The sequence below is a fragment of the Orbicella faveolata genome, unplaced genomic scaffold (assembly GCF_042242905.1).
Source record: "Orbicella faveolata isolate gen_17 unplaced genomic scaffold, um_ofav_v1 contig_47, whole genome shotgun sequence".
NCBI lineage: Eukaryota > Metazoa > Cnidaria > Anthozoa > Scleractinia > Merulinidae > Orbicella > Orbicella faveolata.
The window spans coordinates 28,162,265-28,184,265 of NW_028301577.1; the positions used below are offsets into that span (position 1 = coordinate 28,162,265).

Here is a 22,001-nt window from a genome sequence, read left to right on the forward strand (position 1 = left end):
AAATATAGCCCCAGTTCACTTTAACAATGAAAAAGTAGCCGAGACCGCCTTACGCGCATCGTGATTTTGACAAAACTCGGCTCGATTTCCCCGAATTTGGGCAATATTTTCCAGTCCCGAGGAGTCTAAACTAACTCCTGATGGCCTTGGTTTGCAGTGAAATGAACACAGTAACACTTTTTGAAGGCTTATTTTCGAGCTTCTGGGATGAAATATAGCCCCACTTCACTTTAAGACTGAAAGACTAGGCCAGACCGCCTTACCCGCAACGTGATTTTTAGCAACTTCCGCTCGATTTTCTAGAATTTTGGCGATATTTTCAAGTCCCTTGGACTCTAAACTAACTCCTGATGGCCTTGGTTTGCAGTGAAATGGACGCAGGAAAACTTTTTGAACGCTCAGTTTCGAGCTTCTGGGCCGAAATACAACCGTATTTCACTTTAAGACTGAAATAGTAGCCGAGACCGCCTTACGCCCATCGTGATTTTGACCAAGTTCAGCTCGATTTCCCGGAACTTGGGGGATATTTTCCAGTCCGGGGGACTTTAAACTAACTCCTGAGAGCCTTGGTTTGCAGTTAAATGCACAAAGCGTAACTTTTTAAAGGGTCACTTTCGAGCTTCTGGGCCGAAATATAGCCCCACTTTACTTTAAGACTGAAAGAGTAGCCGAGACCGTCTTACGCGCATCGTGATTTTGACCAACTTCCGTTCGATTTACCGGAACTTCGGGGATATATTCCAGTCCCGGGGACTCTAAACTAACTGCTGATGGCCTTGGTTTGAAGTGAAATGGACAAAGCACATTTTCTTGAACGCTCACTTTCGAGCTTCTCGACCGAAATATAGCCCTACTTCACTTTAAGACTGAAAGAGTAGCCGACACCGCCTTACGCGCATCGTAATTTTGACCAACTTCGGCTCGATTTCCCGGAAGTTGGCGAATATTTTCAATTCCCGGGGAAGCTAAACTAACTTCCGATAGCCTTAGTTTGCAGTTAAATGGACACAGCAAAACTTTTTGAACGCTCACTTTCGAGCTTATGGCTCGAAATATAGCCCCACTTAACTTTAAGACTGAAAGAGTAGCCGAGACCGCCTTACGCGCATCGTGATTTTGGGATACTTAGGCTCGATTTCCCGCAAATAGGGGGATATTTTTCAGTCCCGGGGACTCTAAACTAACTCCTGATGGCTTTGGTTTCCAGTGAAATGGACAGAGGAAGACTTTTTGAACGCGCACTTTCGAGCTTGCTGGCCAAAATATAGCCCTACTTCTTTTTAAGACTGAAAGAGTAGGCGGGAGCGCCTTACGCGCATTGTGATTTTGAGGATCTTCGGCTCGATCTGGCGAAACTTGGGAGATATTTTCCAGTCCCAAAGTCTCTAAACTCACTCCTGATTGTCTAAGATGTGAGTAAAATAGAGACAAAAATTTTTGAACCCTTACTTTCGAGCTTCTGGAGTTAAATCTAAGCCCACTTTACCTTAAGACTGAAAGAGTAGCCGAGACCCCCTTAAGCGCATCGTGATTTTGACTAACTTCGGGTGGATTTCCCGTAACTTGGCAGATATTTCCTATCCCTTGGACGCTAAACTAAGTCGTGATGGCCTTGTTTTGCAGTGAAATGGACACGGCAAAGCTTTTTAAACACTCAGTTTCGAGCATCTGGGCCGAAATATTGCCTCACTTCACTTTAAGACTGAAAAAGTAGCCGAGACCGCCGTACGCGCGTCGTGATTTTGAGCAACTTCGGTTAAGTTTCCCGGAACTTGGGGGATATTTTCCAGTCCCGGGGAGTCTAAACTGACCACCGACGTCCTTGGTCTGCAGTAAAATGGACACAGCAAAGCTTTTTGAACGCTCACTTTCGAGCTTCTGGACCGAAATAGAACCCCACTTCACTTGAAGACTGAAAGAGTAGCCGAGACCACCTTACGCACATCGTGATTTTGACCAACTTCGGCTCGATTTACCGTAACTTGGGGGATATTTTCCACTTCTGAGGACTCTTAACTAACCCCTGATGGCCTTGGTTTGCATTGAAATGGATACAGGAAAACTTTTAGAACGCACACTTTTGAGCTTCTGGGCCGAAATATACCCCCACTTCACTTTAAGACTGAAAGCGTAGCCGAGACCGTCTTACGCGCATCGTGATTTTGACCAACGTCTTCTCGATTTTCCGGAACTTCGCTAATACATTCCCCTCCTGGGGACTCTAAACTAACTACTAATAGCCTTGGTTTGCAGTGAAATGGACACAGTAATTTTTTTTGAGCTTTGAGCTTGTGGGCCGAAATAGCGCCCCACTTCACTTTAAGACTGAAGGAGTAGCCGACACCGCCTTAAGCGCACCGTGATTTTGACCAACTTCGACTCGATTTGCCGAAACTTGGGGGATATTTTCCAGTCTCGGGAACTCTAAACTAACTTCTGATTGTCTTGGTTTTCAGTGAAATGGACACAGCGAAACTTTTTGAACGCTCACTCTCGAGCTTCTGGACCGAAATATAGCCCCACTTTACTTTAAGACGGAAAGAGTAGCCGAGACCGTCTTGCGCAAATCGTGATTTTCACCAACTTCGGGTCGGTTTCCCGGAACTTGGGGGATATATTCCATTTCCGCGGGCTCTAAACTAACTCCTGATGGCCTTGGTTCTCAGTGAAATGGACAAAGGAAAGCTTTTTGAACACTCTCTTTGTAGCTTCTGGGCCGAAATAGAATCCCACTTCACTTTCCGACTGAAATAGTAGCCGAGACCGCCTCACGCGCATCGTGAGTTAGACCAAGTTCAGCTCGATTTCACGCAACTTTTGGGATATTTTCCAGTCCGGGGGACTCTAAACTAACTCTGGATGCCCTTGGTTTCTACTGAACTGCGCACAGCATAAATTTTTGAACGCCCACTTTGCAGCTTCTGGGCCGAAATAAAGCCCCACTTCACTTTAAGACTGAAAGAGTAGCCGAGATCGCCTTACGCGCATCGTAATTTTGACCATTTTGGGATCGATTTCTCGGAACTTGGGGGATATTTTCCAGTCCCAGGGACTCTAAACTAACTCCTGATAGCCTTGGTTTGCATTGAGATGGACACAGCACAATTTTTTGAACGGACACTTTCGAGATTCTGGGCCGAAATATAGCCTCACTTCACTTAAGACTGAAAGAGTAGCCGAGAGCGCCTTGCTCGCATCGTGAGTTTGACAAACTTCCGGTCGATATTCCGGAACTTGGGGGATATTTTCCAGTCCTAGGAACTCTAAACTAACTCCTCCTGGCCTTGGTTTGCAGTGAAATGGAAAAAGCAAAACTTTTTGAACGCTCACCTTCGAGCTTCCTGGGCGAAATAAAGCCCCACTTTACTTTAAGACTTAAAGAGTAACCGAGACCACCTTACGCGCATTGTGATTTTGACAAACCTAGGGTGGATCTCCCGGAACTTGGGGAACATTTTCCAGTCCCTTGGACGCTAAACTAAGTCCTGATGGCCTTGTTTTGCAGTGAAATGGACAGAGCAAAACTTTTTGAACGCTCACATTCGAGCTTTTAGGCCGAAATATAGCCACACTTTACTTTAAGACTGAAACAGTAGCCGAGACCGCATTTCGCGCATCGTGATTTTGATCAACTTCGGCTCGCTTTTCCGGAACTTGGGGAATATTTTCCAGTCCCGGGGAGTAGTCAATAGCGCTTGTTTGGTTCGTAACCAATCAGGAGCCAGGGATCATACCACGTGACCACTTTTTTACCATACATTCTCTTAAAATTTAAAATCCAAGATGGCCGCTTTGGCGAAAAATGGCGCATGCGCAGATAGGACAACCTGAAATCGAGGTTGTGACGCGCATGTCCAAATAAGGCGATAGACCGGAAGTGAGTTTCAAAAAATGATTTTTATTGATTTACAGGAAGTAAAAATTACAATGGTGTGTATCCGTATGGAAACGACATGAAAGTGTTCGTGTCTACGACGCGTTTGTCGAAGACGAGTCCGTATCGTTTAGTCCGTGTGATGACTCTGAGATGTTTTGTGGCTGGGTTTCTCCAGAAGAAGTTGGGGTTGACGACATTGATGTTGCGTCGTTTCTCTAGAGGTTGTGTGAGTTCGTCGAGTAGATTTTGTCGCATGACGTCATAATTGAGTTGGCGTGATCCTCGTACATTGAGTGAGAAGCCTCGGACTTTGCAGCAGACTTTCCCTTGGTGGGTTCTGTATCCGTAATTTTTGGGTCCAGCGGCGGTGAAATCGACGATGAAATCGTTGTGGTCGAGTTCGTTGGTCATCTCTCCCAGGTAATCGCCTAGCGGAACGTCGTATTGACCTGGTTTGTGCGAGTAGATGACGGAATCGGTGTCAAAGTAGAGAACTTGTTGTTTCAACAGTTCCAGGTAGCTGTATAATTTGAGCCGAGCCCAGCAGGTAGTGAAAGCGGCGACGAAGATGTTGATTCGTCCGTTATCGGGTTGATTGTCTTTGAGTTCGGCGTGGACGACCTCTAGGGCTTCGTCGTTGGCGATTCTGACTTGTCGTATGTCGTTGAAGGGATTGGAAACGAGGTCAAAGAGTTGCGTTGCGTTGTAGACAACTTGGGTAGTGGGTTTGTGTAGGTTTTCGCCGAACTTGCCCCAGAAAGAGTTGAGCATGAGTTTGGCGGTGGCTTTGCGTCCTGGATTCTTCAGGATCATGGTCGGATCGAGAGCGATGCCTTCTTTCTGGTGGTATTGTAGCATGTACCGTGCCTTGTCTTCGGGGATGTTACACCAGTTCGGGTAGCCAGCGGATTCCTGTTTGATTTTTAGCCAGGTGTTCACGTAATCGGCGAAGAGGCCTTTACGGCGTTGTTCGGGTGGGAATTGGTGGACTTCGTGTATCTTGTTGAGCGTGTATCCCACGGCGACGGCTTTCTGGATTTCGGGTGTGCACCAGGTCCCTCGTAACGTGCGTTGCTCGGCCGTGTGAGGGCAGCGATGCGATTTCTTTAGGAGGGGTTTAGGCATTTCGTGTTCCACGCACGAGTGGCAGAGTGGGAAGGTGAGTTTACCTCCGTGCCGAAAAGGTAGAACGGGATGGTAAAGTTCGTGAGGTGGTAGTATGTCCACTTTGGCCATGCCGAAGTAGTGGTGTATGTCTTGATCTTGTGGGTTGACGATGACTTGCGGGTGTCCTACGGGGTATACGCATTCCTTGTTGACCCAGGGGTAGAGCGACGTCACGTCGACGTACTTGGTTTTTTCTCCTTGAGCCACGTCGGTCACGTGATGCAGTTTGACAGCGTTCGTGCGCCCTCCGAAGAAGGCTTCTCTGGGATCGAGCGGGTGTACGATTTCGAACGTGTCTAGGAACTGGCGGAGATCAGGGTCGGTTTTGACTTCTAGGTCCCAGTCACATTCCCACTTGACGCAGAGCTGGTAGCCTTGGTGACTGAGAAGGTCGTGTTTGCGGAGTGTGGACTCGTAGACTTCGTGTAGGGTGCGATCGGTGTGGTAGATGGGATATCGGTCTCGCTTTTGAGGGAAACAGCGAGGACATCCGTGCCATAGACATCCGTGGAATTCGTAGACGGTTCGAGTGTCTGGATCGTATCCGTCCACGAGATGATTGGCTAGTCGGATTTCACCTCCGTTTCGCACGGTGCGTATGCGATCGCCTTGGTCCGTGTGTTGCAACGAGTGTTCTTGCCAGGCTAGCCATTTCAGGGCTTTGACGGACTGATTGGATCGGGCGCCGTGCCATCCTCGCGGGGGTCTGGAAGCGATGGTGTTGAGCGGGACGAGTTTCTTGCGCCAGAATCGGTTGCAGGCGGAGGCGATGGTGACGCATTTCTCCATGGGGTCAAAGTCGGCTTTTTGTTTGAATTCTTGCCGGAACTTTTGACAGCCTGCTTTGAGGAGTTTGACGTCCGACTCGCAGTAAGCTTCCATTTCTTGTCTTAGTACGAAATGGTAGTTGTCGTTGACTTTCTCTTGGTACCACTGTTCGAATTCGGCTTTCTTTTTGGCGGACATGCCGTCGGGATCGTACATGTCTCGCGGTGGCATGGGTCCTTCGTACTCTTGATTTTCTAGGGTGTTGAATTTGTGCGGGAAGAATCCTTTGCACAGTTCGTGGATTCCGAAGGTGGCTGGAAAGTTGGCCAGCGGGAACGGGAGAAAGCAAAGGGAATCTTTGAAAGTCAGTCTGTCGGATTTTAGGGACAGTATCTCTGTGCCAACGGTGATTTGGTCTGTGACTTCTCGATGCGTGGCGTAACAGTGTTGCAGGATGAACATCCCGTCGTAGCCTTTGAGATTGTGAAAGAGGACGATGACGTCCCGATCGTCACCGTCCACGTCGACGGCGAGGGATTCGAGGTGGTCGAACATGTCGGCGGTGCAGTTGGGACCGTAGAAGGAGCAGAATTGATCCTCTTCGTCGTCTTCCAGGCAGAGTAGAATGGGTGTCTGATTCCCTTCGGCGTCGGTGATGGCTTCGTAGTCGCAGTACACTTGAAGGGGAGGATCTTTGGCTACCCAGACGCGTGTGTCTGGATCATTGGGTTCGGGTTCTTCGAAGGGTCGACCTTTGACTTCGTCTCGGGAGACGCGTTTCTTTTTGGGTTCGTCTTCGTCTTCGGGGATGCGTTGGATGTAACATCGGTGCGTCTGCAGAAAGACTTTCTTTTCGCAGATGTGGCATTCGCCCCATCCGCACTTGTGATCGGGGGTACGACGGTCACCTCCTCGCCTGTTTCTATCTTTTGGTTCGTAGACGTGGCAACAGTCCGGACACTTTTTGTAAGTGTCGCAGATGGATGGAATGTTCAAGCTCCGCCGTTGCAAGTGGTAGTTGTAGCATTGGTCTCCGAAGAATTTTCTGTGACACAATCGGCAGATCGAGGTGGGTTCGGGAAACTTGCCACGTGCTAGGGGTCGTTTGGCTTCTAGGAAATCGGGGCAGTCCTTTCGTTTGCAGGCGGGACACCATTTACCGTGGCAGGGATGACGTTGAAAGTTGTCGTGATCGAATCCTCGATTGCATTCGTCGCAGAAGTAGGATTTGTTGAGGAACCCACTGAACGAGTTGCATCCGTCGTAGTGACTGTCTTCTTTGATGAGACGGATGATCTTGTCCGAGGGTTCGGGTCCCGCATAGATGAGCATGTGGGGTGGATCGATGGAAAGGACTTTGAGTTGGTACCCAGGTAACGCGGTCTGAAACTGCTGCAGTTCTGGAATGCCGCAAGGTCCTTCGGGGACGTGGGCTAGACGGTGGAGTTCTTTGGCCAATCGCTCTTGGACGGGCCGTCCATGTTTGAGATTGTGGTAATCTTGGTCACGCGTATTCCCGTTCGCGTCTACCAGGGCTTTCATGGTGACGATAGCGCGAGCGCAGCAGAGATTGTCTTTGTTTTGGATGGTCACGCGCGACCGTTTGACGATTCCCCGTACGGCGGCACAACTCGGTTTGTATCGTTTTCCGTTCCCGCGCCCACGACCTGGGGTGCGTATGAAGGTGGTTTCCATGGTAAACGTGTCGTCGGGGGTGAATTCTTCGTTGGAGTTGAGTTTGGCCGCGAGAGACTGGAGATAAGTGTCTAGTCTTTCACTCCCTTCTTCGAATTCGCGCACGGTGAAGGTGGTGGATTGAAAGGCGTGCGTGAAGGCACTGGACTGCATGGTGAAATGGACCGTGGAGTCTGGTGTCAGGGTAGGATCCTGAGCGATTTGTTGCTCGATGGATCGTTGAAGGGCCTGAGTTAATTCTTGGCCTAGATTGTCCCTGGGAGTCACGTCTCTGTGTTGTCTGAGCGTGGCTTCGTACCGTTGTTTGTTGAGGACGTTTCTCCAGTTACGTCGAGCGCCTACGGGTCTTAATTCGAATTCTAGGAGGGGTCTTGTATTGCTACCACCACCTCCGGTTTGGATCATCACTCGGTCGAGAGCCGGATCAAATATCCAGTCGTCATCGTCATCGAAGGGGAAGGCTTCGTCGTGGGTCCGTCTGTTCTGTTAAGACAATGAACACAACGTTTTTTATTGGTCAGTTTTTTACTGCCAGGTTTCCAAGCAAAGGGTCTGACAATAACGCTTTTTTACCTTCTAAGAGACAGAAAACGTTTATGAAACTAAATCCTAAATAGAGTCTCCTTTTCTCGTTACGCTTGTTGACATAATAACCATAGAAAGCTGGGAAATGAGATCTGCCTCCATAATTTAATCTACATATATATTTCTGTCTTTTGATTTGTCTGTGGCCGTAGCCCCATTGTCTTTTCAGTTTGGCATAATCCAAGATTCTTCTATGAAGTCGACTCAATGGTTTATTGTTCCTCCGATCGCGTATGCACTGCCAGGTTGCTAGGTCAATCACGTAACACTTTAGTTCTTCTGGTAGCCTATCCCAGTGACTCTGTAAGAGAGTGGTTACTTATAATTCATAATGGTCCGCGTGTTGTATTTGATGAAAGGTAGGGCAGATGAAAGTCTTTTCTATGGGGGCGCGTCTCTTGGCCCCTTTTATATCGTAACCTAAACACGTTTCTTTAGGTTTGTCGTAAATGTCAATATAACATCCTATTATTTTGGTATCTCTGTATCTGTCTTTTTTCTCCTTCTTTATACAACATCCCGCGTCACATGGAACCCTGACAATCTTAATGTGTCCTAACCCCCATTGTTCTTTCAGTTTGCCGTATTCTACTATTTCCTTGAGAAGACGCCGTAACTTTTTGTTTCTTCTACGCTCGAGTAGGATTTGATTCCTGGCTAAGCGCATGATGTAGTCCTGTAGTTCATGAGGTAGTCGGTCCCAGTCATTGTTATTCTGTGGGAGGTGAGGATAATATTCTCTTAACGTCCGGTATTCTGAGATAGGCATGATCTAACCCGTACCCTAAATACATGGCTCGCTTGAAGTTTTGTTCGTCCGTGTAGCATCCATACACGACCATGTGCCTATTTCCCATTCCTGGAATTCTTCCTTTGGGGCAATAACCCAGCAGACATGTCTCTAGAACCACTTTGATTGGACCTAACCCCCATTCTGCTTTGACCTTGGCGAAGGCGCGTATCTCCTTACAGAGCTCTCGCCTCATTTCACGTTCGCGCGCCTCGACGAGAGCCTGGGCCTCTCTTAAGTGGAGGATGTAGGTCTGCATCTCTGGGGGTAGACAATCCCAGTAACTCTATGAAAAGAAGGTGATGAACAAGGCGTGACCAAGACGTCGTGAGAATTTGTAACCGCAAAACACAACGAAACAAAATCTCAAGTCCAAACGGAGGTAGAATTCTAGAATAAAGGAGGTGACGACGAGTCTCAGTTCCATGGTCAGTTGTCTAGGGAAGCCACGAGCATACTTAGATAGCACGGGGTGCGACAGATTTGACAGTGCAACTTTTCCTGTGTCACCCCCTTGTTCACCATCTGCTCATCGAGTGCCCTGGCGAAGCAATCGAAATGCACGTAGTGACGACAGCACTTGGTACAAGCGCAGGTTTCGGTTTTAAGGATGACTTTCTCACATAGAGTGCACGTTATACTCACTGCTTCATGTTGATCCATCTGTTGGTTCATCTCCTCGTCGGTCAGCTCCTGTGCCATGATTTTTTTTTCAGCGCTCGATACAAGTCAAAAACTCAGAGTAACTTGAACGGTTCGAACCGATCTTTTTATACTTACGGTAAAAACTGGATCCCAGGTTCACACTCGACCGGGGCCCAGTCTCCGACCGAGAGGGGGATACCCCCTATCCCCCGGGTCTACCCAGATCACGTGATGTCGGCCTTTTTCGTTTGATTGGTGCATGATGGACATAAAGCGAGGTGTGCCTTTGGCATTTTTTCGGTTTTCGGTGATGGAGACTGAATCCGGGCACGTTAGCCGCCGCCGTACTCGAAGTCAGTCCCCCGAAGGATCACCGAGACGAGGACGTCGGTGCCGTCGTGCCCGATCACACGATGACGACGAACCGCCGAGACGCAGTCGTCGCCTTCAGGGTCGTCTACCTGAAGAAACACCGATTCAACAAGTGTGTTTTATTTGTCAGAGAGATATTCACATTGATTCTCTACCATCGTGCCAACGTACTCCTTGCTGCGGCGTGTTCATGCATCGGCGATGCTACTGTGAGATGGAGAGACGGGTTATGACCTGCGGCAACTGTCGACGCGTGATCGACGATATTCAGCCTGAGGTCGTGTTGGAAACCGACGAGGAAATGGAGGAAGATGATAACGATGAGGAGTACCCGTTAACGGCAGGTGCGAATGCTCGTTTAGTTAGAATGGATCGAGAGTTGGAGCGATATCGTAGAGAGGGTAGACCTTATCACTGTCATCACGAGGGCTCGTACTTGTGGAATGATTTACCGTATGCCATCGACCCAGGCATTTGGACACGTTATTATACCTTTGTCAGAAATTTCGTGACTCTGTATCGGGATCGAGACCTGTACATTCACGGTTGCGTGCGTCTCCCCGTGGAACCGACCCGAGAGATTAGAAGTTATCTGTACCGTCTGTTCATTTACAACACTCCGTACTATACGTATAACTTGATCCGAATTCAAAGGTTCAGACTCTACTTTAGACGCGTGGAGGGACAAAGGGATATTGAGATTCGAGAGCTGTGTCTCTTACCCTTTCCCGGCGGCCCCTCGTTTTACCACGAGGACGGACTATGGACCTGACACTGTCATTTTTTTTCGTTTTTTGCAGTGGACACTCATCGCAGAATGATTCACGACCACCTTGCTAATATGAGGGACCTTGGAAAACCCTTCGAGACGCACAATTCCTTGACGCGTTCGTGGAATCATTTGCCTTATCACCTTCCCGTCACGGTGTGGTTCCAGTACTACCGCGAGATGGAGAACTTTGTGCGATCCTCGGAGTTTCGAAGTCCCATGTACATTCACGGCACCGTGTTCTTTCCCTTCAGTGTCATTTCGTACGATCATATACGCATGGAGGTGTATCGCATGTTTTATTTCAACACCCCTTTCTCGGTGTTCGAATTCACCTCCAGAATTAGGTTTCGGTTGTTATTCATATCTTCGTCGACGTTCGGGGACCAAATAAGGATCGAACGTTTGTTTGTGACATCGAATGCCTCGGATACTCTGTACCACAATGGCATGGCGTGCGAGACTTGAAGAAGAAGAAAAAACAAAAGAGACTCTTTTTTTTGAAAAAAAAACAAAGCGTGTAACTTTAATGATTACAACATCAACAATAAAAGTTTTCCAACGTTTTTTCTTGTCTTAGGTAGTGTCATATTTCAGTCCCTTTCTCCAAGGTTCGAAATCTTCCCATCCTTCTTGTAACTTTTGTGCTTCTGTCTGCTTGGCCTTCTTGTACGTCTTGCCCTTGCCCTTGCCTTTGGGACTGTAACCACCGTCGTCGTCTATGTATTTCTCGGCGACACCGAGGGATCTTAAGAACTCTTTTTGCGCTTCGGTCATGAGTTTAGCTGGGGCTGATTTGGCAGTTGGTTTGGGTGGCACGGGTGGCTTCTTGCTTGTGGATGGTTTGGTATATTTGGACTCCTTTTTGAAACCTGACGTGGAAGGTGTAGCGGGTTCTTGTTTGATGACCACGGGGGCTGCGGGGGGTTGGTTGACTCCCTTGACGATCTGTTTCAACAGACGTTCGACAGGTGCGTCGGCCATGCCTTCGGGTTCCACCGTTCCTTGGTACGTCGGAGTGCCGCGTATACCCGTCCGTATACGTTTCACTAGTTTGACTTCTTCGTTTGCCATGGGTTTGGTCATCTTGACGGCCATGCTTGCGGGGATACGTTTGTCTTTCAGGATGAGATCTTCTTCGGCGGCCAAACGTCCCGCTTTGGTCAACAAGGCGCTCTGGGTGATCTTCCCCTTGTAATAATCTTGCAAACGATTGAATTCTTGAACGGGTACCATCATGACTTCGTTCATACCTTCTGCTGACTCAGGGTCGTGTCGGGAAACTCGGACAATTCTCTCAAGGCCGTCTCGTAACAGTCTTGCCAGTACCGTATGGATTCGTCTTTCTTTTCCAACTCGAGTTCAAGACTTTGAACGGTTCGCTTGCCTTTACCGCACTCCCTGCACAACTCGATGCACCCACCGGGCGGTGTGGTATCTCGTTTCGTTTGACAGGTTTGGCAGAAGTCACCGAACTTTAAAGCCATGTACTCTTGATACAGGTCGTGGTACCTCTTGTTCAAGTACTCGTACGAGTCTTTCCATCGGGCTTCGCGACGATTGGCATCTTGCAACAACTGCACGAGTTTAGGAATGGTATTGGACTCGTCTTCTCTCGGCGGGAAATTGGGTATGACGTCGATCCCCTCCAAAGGGTAACCGTCTTCGCTGCGTCCTTTCACCGTACACAACATGCTTTGAAACAACCGTGTAATCCGCTCCAGAACCCTGCTCCGTTCTGACTCAGGAGATGCTCTCTTCGACGCTTGAGAGAGTTTTTGCGTCTACCCACTTCGCGCAGAACCTTTTTATGTCTTTTCAGTTTCCCATAAGTCGTTGCGTCGGTGGGGATCCTCTTTTTCAGCAAATTGAGAACCATCTCGCTGATGGCGTTGATCTGGTCTCTGTCGGCGTAATGCAACATCCGTTGACGTTTATTTCGATTGGCTTCTTTCAGGACGCTCGTCAAGAAACGACGTTGTCGTCGCAACCGCTTCATCGTTCACGTCTAACGTCCGGTTGGTTCGTCCCGCTCTTTTATTCACAACTCTTCGAGAAGGCCCAACACCGTCTTGGCTACGGTGCTGACAATTTTACCAAGACCCTTTCCCCTTTGGACCCTCCTTCTTCCTACTCCTACTCGACGTAATCCCACTCGCCGTCTCCTTCGCCTTCTCCTCACCATGACGTGTTCTGACACGCACGCACTTTACCACTAGAATGACGTAGGCAGGTGATCACGTGTCCTTTTTATAGAGGCGCGTGAACGAATCGTGTTTCGTAGTCTCGAAAGTATCGGTCGTACGTGGGAGGTGTGAAATCCGTCACCACGTCGTCCAACGTTTGCATCTTGATCAAAAACCCATCCAATTCCTCCACACCGCCCAGAGCGTAGTTCCGCAGTTCAGTCAATGTCTTTTCGTACGTCGTGTAAGCGAATTGGGTCATGTCCATCTTGAGCGAATACTTCTTTAAATCGTTCCATCCTTTCAGCGCGGCGGCGAAAGCCGTCAATCCTACCGCCACGTACCCGTCTTTCCACACGGATCCCACGACGATGCTCGCTGCCGCAGTCAGTAAGGCCAGTCCGTTGAGAATGGCGTTGCACAATTTGTAGTAACCGAACATCTGTCTTCGACACCACCAATACTTGTGGTAGAAAGCGTACAGTCCGTCCAGACGTCTCAACACGTCCAAATCCACCACGGAGGTAAAAGGTTCATCCAATAAACAGACCGAAGTACTCATGACTCTTTTCCAACCAGTGCCAAACGTAGTCTGACTTTCTGTCGGGACCTTCGATCCTTTTAGCTTGTTGCTCGTATTCCCAGATCTCGTCCTTGAAGGCGGTTTCTACGGATTGGTTCAGGATATCATGGACTTGTCTGTAACTATCGCACTCGTCCGCGATACGTTTCATGTCTTCGTGATCCATGCTGGTCGCATCCCAGTAAGAGCGGGAGCATCGACATAGATGCAGGAAGTAGGGGAACCACTTGACTTCGCTTCTCATCATGTTGATGTTCTCAGTTTCGTACACTGGTCGAATTGCGAGTCACCGTAGGACGTTGTCCGTTCTTATAGGTGGTCGTGATCGTATTCGTGGTCGTGATGCCTGCGATTCGTCGACCCGCCGCCGTTTGTTGTTGTTGGCGCAAAATCTCCTCCAATTGTTGCTGCATCTGGGCTTGGTCGAGAACACGTGCGCCTCGACTTCTTCTTCCTCCGCGACCCGATCGAATCGACGAAGGCGGTGTGGAGTCACCACCACTTCCACCTCCACCTCCACCTCCGCCTCCGCCTCTGCCTCCGCCTCTGCCTCTGCCTCTGCCTCTGCCTCTGCCTCTGCCTCTGCCTCTTCCACCGCTACCACTAGCGCTACTTCTTCTGCGGCTGCCGGAATCACTGGAGGACGTCGGTGTATTTTGACGCGGGACGCGTCTCGGTCGTTTCCCTCCTCGAACAGCGTGTGCCAAAGGGGTGGCGGATGTTATTCGGGGTGCACCGACACCCGCTGTGACGTTGGAGCGCGACACGGATCCAGCGCCACCGACACCCACCGTGACGTTGGTCTGCGGCACACCCGAGCCTGCGGTGCCTACTCCGACGGGCGAGACGTTGGGCAGGGGTGGTGTCGGCAGTGACGATAGCGGTGAAGGAGGCGTGTTCAGACTCGCACCCACACCCGCTGCAGATGGAATGGGTGTACTCGTTCGAGCCAATGGACTCCAAGGCGAATAATCCTCCAGAGCCGAGAGGTTGAAATCGTCGCTACCATAAGAGCTCATTTTTATCCATTCCCCTCTCTCTTTCTATCTTCTTCTCGGCGAGTTCTCGTTGCTTAGGAACCAAATAATCGAAACCCTCACCGTTATATGCGTTTAGGATGGACCTCACTTGACGGTAACTCTCGCATTCCGTGACCTGTCTCATCGGTTCGTAGTCCAGCTCATCGGGATTCATGATGTATTTGAGCCTGTTTTTACATAGGTGAATGAAAAGAGGAAACCACTCGACTTTGCTCCTCAGCATGACGGTGTCGCAAACTGATGGCATCGGACGAATCCTTCGTCTTTTAACACATGGCTGAGAACGCGTTGATCGTCCTGACTGGCTGGATGAAGATCCAATAGCATGTAACCGTAAGGTCGATCGGTGACCTTTCGAAACGTGTCCAACACCTCCTGCCATTGCGTGGGAAACGATTGCAGAAGTAAATTCCGTATCCGCAACTGATCCCGAGGGTTTTTGAAGGCCGCGATGTAATGCGCGTTTCGGGAAATGGTCTTGGCGAATTTTCCGTTGGGGAATAGATCCTGGCACAGGTAAAGTACCGTGATGTTCCGATGATGCGAATGTTTGGTGAAGAGATCCAACACGCGCTTGTCGTTATCACCCTCGTCCATCAGATCGTCCAAGACCAACACGCCCCCTCCAGGAAACCATCGGGGTAACTGTTCGCTTTCGGGGATGCCTTCGTGAAACTTGACCCCGCCCTTCTTGAGCTTTTGGAAACCGTCTTGCCACGATCCGTAGCAGTAATGAATACTCTTGGGTGTTTGTTGGAACAAGTCGCCGTTCTCCAAGAGCAGTTTGGTCGTGAACACCGTCTTGCCGCACCCCGACGGACCCGCTATCAACAAACTCGACGGAGTGTGAAATCGAAACGCTTTGCGCCGTTCCATGATCTTGAAAAATGGTCCGGGGTTTCGAGACGCTCCGTTTTTTATCTGAACAACTTGGCCAATGGGGTCTTGACGGCTGGGATGCGTTTCAATAGACCCAATAGGGTGACCTTACGATTGAAACAGATGGGTTTTTTCTTGGCCCGACTCTTGATCTTGGCCATGGCCCTCTGGGCAGCGGCTCTCTTGGGACGTCCTTTTTTCTTGGCAGGCGCCGATCTCTTTTTTTGAGGTTTTTTCTTGGCGAATTTTCTCAAGTCTCCGAACTTGTCTTCGTACCAATGCCTCTTTTTCATTTTTCTTTTCCTATCTTCCTTCTCGGAAAGCTTCGGCATGGCAGGGGCGGCTCTGTTGCGTTTCCTGCGCGTGGTCACGGTCGCCGGTAATTCGCCGGTGTCAAGGACAGACGGCGGTTGAAAAGACACTTGTCTTCTGGCGGGTTGAAGTATTTTCAGATTGAGTTGCCGTTTTGGCGGTTGGTTTTTCTTGAAATGAGCCTCACTGGGTTGAGGCGTTTTTCCACCCGCTTTTCCATAGCGTTTTTCTAACCTGGCTATCACGTCGTCCAAATGTCTATGCCCTTGAAACTGAAGAGCCATGATGCGTCTTGTTTTGTCAGTGAATCCACAATGAACCCTTTTATTTTCCGTCGCCCCTTTTTATGCACTCACAAAGTGATGGCGCAAGGACTTATTGCCGTAGCGAAGCACGTGCCAATACGGGTAACACGTGTAATCTCGACTAGCGTTCGTTTGAAGTCTGGCTCGGATACTCAGGTGGAACAGGTTGTATCGAAGCCAATGATCTTTTTCCCGGTCCAGTATGAATCGGACTCGACGGTAACTGTCGCAATCCAAAATGCGTTCCATGACCTGTCGAAGAGGATCGTCCGAGGACAATTTCGTCGTCTCTTCTCGACACAGTTCTAAGAATCGACGGAACCATCTGCCTTCACTACGCAACATCCTTGTTCTCTCGAAAAATGAACCTCTTTTATTTCGAACAGCTTACTTTATAACAAATGACGCACTCCTCGGGAGGAACCGCACGTGTCCTGGTGACACGGGGTTTTACAAATCTTGCGCCAATCCAACTCGTCCACGATCAAACGTTCTAACATCTGTCCTACTTTACGATCGTTCTCCACAAACTCGTTTTTCTTAAAACGATTCAAGAACTCGTTCATGTCACGACCTTCGGCTCGGTCGATCAGGAACATCAGGGCGTAACCGCCGCAACTCTGACTGAACAGGGACTGTAGACTCTTGCCGTTGTGAATCTGGTACTTGAAATGACGGTCTAACCAGGCTTGGATCGGTCCGGCGGTTCCGTACGTGTCCAACGGTAGACCGTAACTGTCCAGGATCTCGCACTTGCTCTTGTCGGCCCACAAAGCGATCCAATGAAATCCCGGTTTGTCGTGAGGGTCCGTGTTCACGATGTAAGCGGTCGGTCCTTCTTGAGGTACTGTCCTTGGAAGCCGATCGCAAGGGACCGTGCCGTGAAAAACACAGCAGAGTGACGGATTCGCCCGTGCCAAATAATCCAACTGTAAATTATTCAAGGCTACTTTCTCCATTTTTTTCTTCTTTCCTCTCATTGATACACGTCGTAGAGGACGACTCGGTTCTCGTTGATCTCCAGCATGTTCTCGAATTCGCCGTACAACAAGATGGTCAGGTTTGAGCCTGGGGCGTCTGCAAAATCGATCACCAGACGCAGTTCACCTTCCTGCTTGGGGTTCAACACTGGACTGTCCAAACATCCATTGGCTGTGTTATCAAATACAAACAGGTTGCATCTCTTGGCGTGCCCCCAGTCCTCTTTCCGGACCATGTTTCCTTTTCCTCTGCACAAGACTCCCGAGGCTTTGAGGAATCTTTGGTAACCTCTCAGATCTTTACTGTCATCGTCGTGTTTGAGCTCCAAGGTCTCGTAGGGGTACTCTTCACCTCTCACCAGTTGTTTGATGGAAGAGAGATTGAATTGTTCAAAACTGAACGGATTGACCGTCACAGTTCCATTGAAGGCTGTTTGTTTCATCAACACCACCACTAACCGATTAGGCAGTTTATTGTGGAAAGGATTGCTGCACTCAAAATGACGATTGTCATTGGGATGAGAGTAAGTGCGAATTTCACCTCTCACCGTGGGGTAAGTGGCCACTCTTCCGCCTTTCATGCTGGTCATGAGTTCTCGGTACACCGAGGGAGTCACTCTCACTTGAGACAGGAACAATCTCACTTTCACGTCGGCTTCAGTCAGTCTGAGAGTAGCGGCACCGGCCCATTGGACTGTCCACATAGTGGGGGCATTGAAGTACATGTCGATCTGGATCTGTACACCGGGTACCAGTAACTTGCTGAGATAAAACACTTCCAGGTAAGGTTTGAACCTCAAAGTCACTCTCTTTCCACCAAAAAACTGAATTCGACTTTGAACCATGTTCTTGAGATCTTGGGATAAGGCAGCATAATCGGCGTGAGCAGGATCCAACTTATTGCCTGTCATCACATCGCCTTCTCCGCGACTGGGTACACCTAGACAATTGTACCAACCCTCTGGTGTCAGGATCGATTCACCGTCGTCTCGGTCATGGTTCAACAGCGCTTCGATGTAGGCTTTGTAGTGGTAAGTATCGGTCTGGGGGCTGATGAGAGTCCCATTCAATCTCACATTGATCTGTTTGAAGAGGGTGTGGGCCAGATTGTTGGCGAGTCCGACGGTAGACGCTTGCGCTATATTACCTCCGGCAGCTGTCTTGACGGCCAACTCCACTTCGAAGAAACTCTCGTTCATGTCGATGAAGTCTTCTTGAGGATCGATTTGGAAGGTCACTGGGTTGATCCCCGTATTGAACGGATTGATTCTCACCTCACGTCGCGACGACATGCTGAGATCCGTGGGAGGAGTGGTGAACATGTCCAGGCGGGGGTTACGAACCCCCGCCGACCTAGCGTGAGCCACGAGGTCCGTCATCGTCGTCTACGTCGTCTTTTCCGTCGTTGCACGCTTCTCAGTGCTGACTTTACCCAACGGTAGTCTGGGAGTTTTGAGCGTCTCCGGAAGAGCGAACCCCCTTTATACGTGCGTATCCCTCCGGGGAGACGTCTCACCCGTCTCGAGTAGATGGGAATCATGATCCAAACAGGTCTCTTCTTTTTCTTTTACTACCCAAAAAGCGTTGGAACTCTTCCGTCGCTTTACGTTTCCCGGAGCGAATGGCTCCCCGCTTTAACCCGGCGAGTGCACCTTTCCAATTGGGCTTTGCTCCCGTGCCACCCGATTTTAAACCTTTCAGACCCTCGATGGCCGTCTCCTTCAGAACGTCCTTGAGAATGCCGGGACCTCGTTTCTTGATGCCTTTCCAAACCTGGCCGAATATGCCAGACCCCGATTGGTATCCGTCAGGATGAAACCGTATCAAAGTTCCACCGATCATGATTTCTTAAAGTGTAACGTCGCGATCGTATTGCCGGCTCCGAAGTTCGTCAGTTCTCCAGTTGCCTCGGCCACTTGCACTTCCATAATGTCCAGCACCTCTTTGCGCACGGGAATATATTGAATGTGAGCGGGTTCGAAGTACTGAACACCTTCGCCTCTTCGAATCCAGTTGACCTCCCTCAGTAAATCCGTGACTTGATTTCCCACCACACTTCCACCTCCCACGTTGGAGTACACGAGCAAGGAACGCGAACTGCTTCCGATCACACTCTCAAACGCTCTGTTCAGGTTCAGAAAACGCCAATTGCAAAAGACGCTGAGTTCCAAGAATTCAGTATTTTTGATGGGGTTTTTCACGACATGGAAAAAAAGACGATTTCCACTCGAATCCTGTATGTCTCCTCTGGTTCGAATGTCTGGAATGACATCATCGAAAAATTCGATTTGCAAGTTTGGACCCAGCACGTAACTATTTCCCTTCCTCAGCAACCATCCCATTTTCAAAGCCAGATCGACGTCAAATTGTAATTCAGGTGGTTCCCTTCTGGGACGGTAGACGTTTTTGTTATCCGTGACCAGGTCTTCGCCTTCCCACTTGAACGTGACGTAGGTTCTTCTCCCATCATTCGTGACGTATTTTGAGTTCACTCTCGGTCCCGAATGACTGAAGATGCGTTGCCTTTCGAAGTAGCTGATAACTGATTTCATGAATTCAACACCGTTCACGTTGCTGAACACATCTTTGACATTTTCGGTGTCGAAGAACGCTTCTCCAAACGTATACCCATTGGATGTTTCAGGTTCAATGCGTCTCCAGGCGGTATAGGCCAAGGTGACTTTACCCACAGCATCGGTGAAGGAAGGCAGCGTCACGTGCGCATCTGGCATGGCGATGCTAAACAACCTTACTTTCCATCCATGTCCCTCCAGGCGTATGGGATTGGGTAACCTGATCTTGAAACTGTTGGCCTTGTTCTCCGGAAACTCGTTCTTACTGCTGTGACTGGGTAAAGTGATGTAAAAATCACTCATCCTTTCTTGAAATGCAACGTGATCGTGGTCACACCCGACGCAAAGTCCACCAGTCGTCCGTCTTCCTCCGACACCTCAGTCTCGACAATGTCCAAAACGGCTGTACGCACCGGTAGATATAGGATGTGTCTCGGTTGAAGGTCGACCACGTCCGGATCGTAACGCACTTGTTTCAACATGTCCGTGACTTGATTCCCCGTCACCATACTCTGTCCCACATTCGAATACACGAACAAGGAACGACGCTCGTGACCGAACGCTTCCGCGTAACTGCGATCCAGGTCCGTGAAGACCCAATTGATGAAACAACTCAAATTTAAGGTGTCAGGGTCGATCTTGTAAAATGTCTCGTCCCCGTCATTCTGCGCTATGATCAAGTCCGTGGCCGTGGGTACGACCTCCTTGGGAAATTCTTTCCTCAAATGGGGTCCCAAGACGTAACCCGGTCGTCCGTTCTGCAACGTTCCCATCTTGACCCATTTCATCTTCTTGGCCAATTCGATGCCGATGGACATTTGGGGGAAGACGCGTTTACCACGGATCAGGAGGCTGAGGCACGTTCTCGAGTTGTCCAGGACGCATTCTCCCTGCTCGGCCCTAGGTATGACCGTGTACAGCAATTCGGTGGGATCGTCGGGTTTGCTCTTTTTCTTGTACATGGTCACGTCGGCATCCGTTCGAGAGCTCAACCTATGCAGGTATCGATCTCGTATCGCGTTCAGTAACTCGGTACCGGTCCTAGGCGTGAATTCCAAATCGCCCTCTCTCGTCACCGAAGAGACCCGCGTGTATATGTTTCGATCCGCGTCCACCATATCGATCCACCAGATTTCAAACAGAAGAGAATCTTTCAAACCCATCTTACGCGTCGCGGACGGAAACGAGAGGTCGCTGATACCCACTTTCCATCCCGACTCTCTCAACTGCAACGGGTTCGGCAGACGGTTCTTGAAACTGTGGGCCTTGTTGTCCGGGAACTCGCTCGTGCTGGCATTGCTCATCAGTTGCACGTAAAAGTCGTCGACAGACTCATTCATACTTAAAGTGTAGTGTCACCGACGTCACGCCCGACGCAAAGTCCACTAGCCTTCCGTCGTTCTCGGCCAATTGCACCTCCACTATATCCAAAACGTTGCTGCGCACGGGTTTATATTGAATCTGATTCGGTTCGTACCTCGTCTTGGTCGAGTCGTGGGGGACTTCTCTCAAGAGATCCGTCACGCGATTCCCCGTGATGGACTACGACCCACATTCGAATACAGGTACATGGGACTGCGAGGCGGAGGCAGGTCCGGATGAACGACGACTCCACGATCGTAGGTCTTGGCGTATTCCTCGTCCAGGTAACTGAAGCGCCAGTTGCAATAGGGACTGAGCTGTAACGTCCCGTGACTGTCCAAATTCCAAAATTCGCGAGATCGATTGCTGTCATGGTTGGTCCAGTCTTTCTTGAAATCAGACGGGACTTTGTCGTTGGGAAAGATCTTGAGCATGTTCACGTCCAAGTGAACGGAGTAATACGATTCCTCGCGAATCAAACTCAACTTCTTGACCAGTTTAGTACCAAAATACACTCTGGGACGTTTTCTGTCTCCGGACTCGGCGAGGAACGTGTCGGTGTTGTCGATAATCAAATCGTTCCCCTCCCATCGGAACACGGGGTAATATTTTTTCCCGTCCGACTTTCACCCGCATGATCCATGTAATGATACAGGCGTTCGTGAAAACGATTGATGAGGTATTGCATGAGAGATTTACCACTCGTCACCTTGTGTCGGTCACGGTTCAGTTCCTTCCCGCTGACGTAAAATGTCACGGGGTAACGAGATGGACGCCACGTAATCCCATCGTCTTGCAACCTGAACGTTTCAATAGTCCAATCGATACCGAACAAATAATCGCCGTCGTCAAAGTCGTGCGCTTGAGTGACAGGTACTTGATGCGGTCGTGCAGGCGGGATCGGGTAAGACACGCTCGCCAAGCCCACTTTCCATTCCTTGTCGGATTCAAACAGGAGCGGATACGGCAGACGATTCTTGAAACTGTTGGCCTTGTTGTCCGTGAACTCGTTCGTGCTGGCATTGCTCAACAAATGCACGTAAAAGTCCTTCATTTTTTCGTCTTGGGCTTTTGGGTCACGTACAGTCCCTTTTTATCCACCCAACTGTCGTA

General features: G+C 49.5%; 5 protein-coding genes and 1 pseudogene across 5 annotated transcripts; 1 reads left to right on the forward strand and 5 right to left on the reverse strand.

Annotated features, from left to right (window-relative positions):
* Window positions 1–3,878: 3,878 nt before the first annotated feature.
* On the reverse strand, window positions 3,879–7,996 carry LOC149097801 (uncharacterized; annotated as a pseudogene).
* A 450-nt stretch (window positions 7,997–8,446) lies between these two features.
* On the forward strand, window positions 8,447–11,155 carry LOC149097802 (uncharacterized). The gene has a single exon (XM_089280005.1). The coding sequence runs from the start codon at window positions 9,787–9,789 to the stop codon at window positions 10,669–10,671; it is 885 nt and encodes a 294-aa protein (XP_089136131.1). The 5' UTR covers window positions 8,447–9,786; the 3' UTR covers window positions 10,672–11,155.
* A 1,548-nt stretch (window positions 11,156–12,703) lies between these two features.
* LOC149097803 (uncharacterized) lies at window positions 12,704–13,427 on the reverse strand. Its single transcript, XM_089280008.1, has one exon. It carries the CDS (start codon window positions 13,414–13,416, stop codon window positions 12,919–12,921), a length of 498 nt encoding a protein of 165 aa, XP_089136134.1. The 5' UTR covers window positions 13,417–13,427; the 3' UTR covers window positions 12,704–12,918.
* A 267-nt stretch (window positions 13,428–13,694) lies between these two features.
* On the reverse strand, window positions 13,695–14,497 carry LOC149097804 (uncharacterized). The gene has a single exon (XM_089280006.1). It carries the CDS (start codon window positions 14,454–14,456, stop codon window positions 13,695–13,697), a length of 762 nt encoding a protein of 253 aa, XP_089136132.1. The 5' UTR covers window positions 14,457–14,497.
* Window positions 14,498–14,692: 195 nt separating this feature from the next.
* LOC149097805 (uncharacterized) lies at window positions 14,693–15,376 on the reverse strand. The gene has a single exon (XM_089280007.1). The coding sequence runs from the start codon at window positions 15,351–15,353 to the stop codon at window positions 14,694–14,696; it is 660 nt and encodes a 219-aa protein (XP_089136133.1). The 5' UTR covers window positions 15,354–15,376; the 3' UTR covers window position 14,693.
* Window positions 15,377–16,941: 1,565 nt separating this feature from the next.
* Window positions 16,942–18,635, reverse strand: LOC149097806 (uncharacterized protein F54H12.2-like). The gene has a single exon (XM_089280004.1). It carries the CDS (start codon window positions 18,330–18,332, stop codon window positions 16,950–16,952), a length of 1,383 nt encoding a protein of 460 aa, XP_089136130.1. The 5' UTR covers window positions 18,333–18,635; the 3' UTR covers window positions 16,942–16,949.
* Window positions 18,636–22,001: the final 3,366 nt, after the last annotated feature.

Excerpts from the sequence above, each read along its gene's own strand:
- LOC149097804 (XM_089280006.1), bottom strand. The coding sequence starts at position 14,456 with ATGAGCTCTTATGGTAGCGACGATTTCAACCTCTCGGCTCTGGAGGAT.
- LOC149097805 (XM_089280007.1), bottom strand. The coding sequence starts at position 15,353 with ATGGAACGGCGCAAAGCGTTTCGATTTCACACTCCGTCGAGTTTGTTG.
- LOC149097802 (XM_089280005.1), top strand. The coding sequence starts at position 9,787 with ATGATGGACATAAAGCGAGGTGTGCCTTTGGCATTTTTTCGGTTTTCG.
- LOC149097806 (XM_089280004.1), bottom strand. The coding sequence starts at position 18,332 with ATGACGGACCTCGTGGCTCACGCTAGGTCGGCGGGGGTTCGTAACCCC.
- LOC149097803 (XM_089280008.1), bottom strand. The coding sequence starts at position 13,416 with ATGAGTACTTCGGTCTGTTTATTGGATGAACCTTTTACCTCCGTGGTG.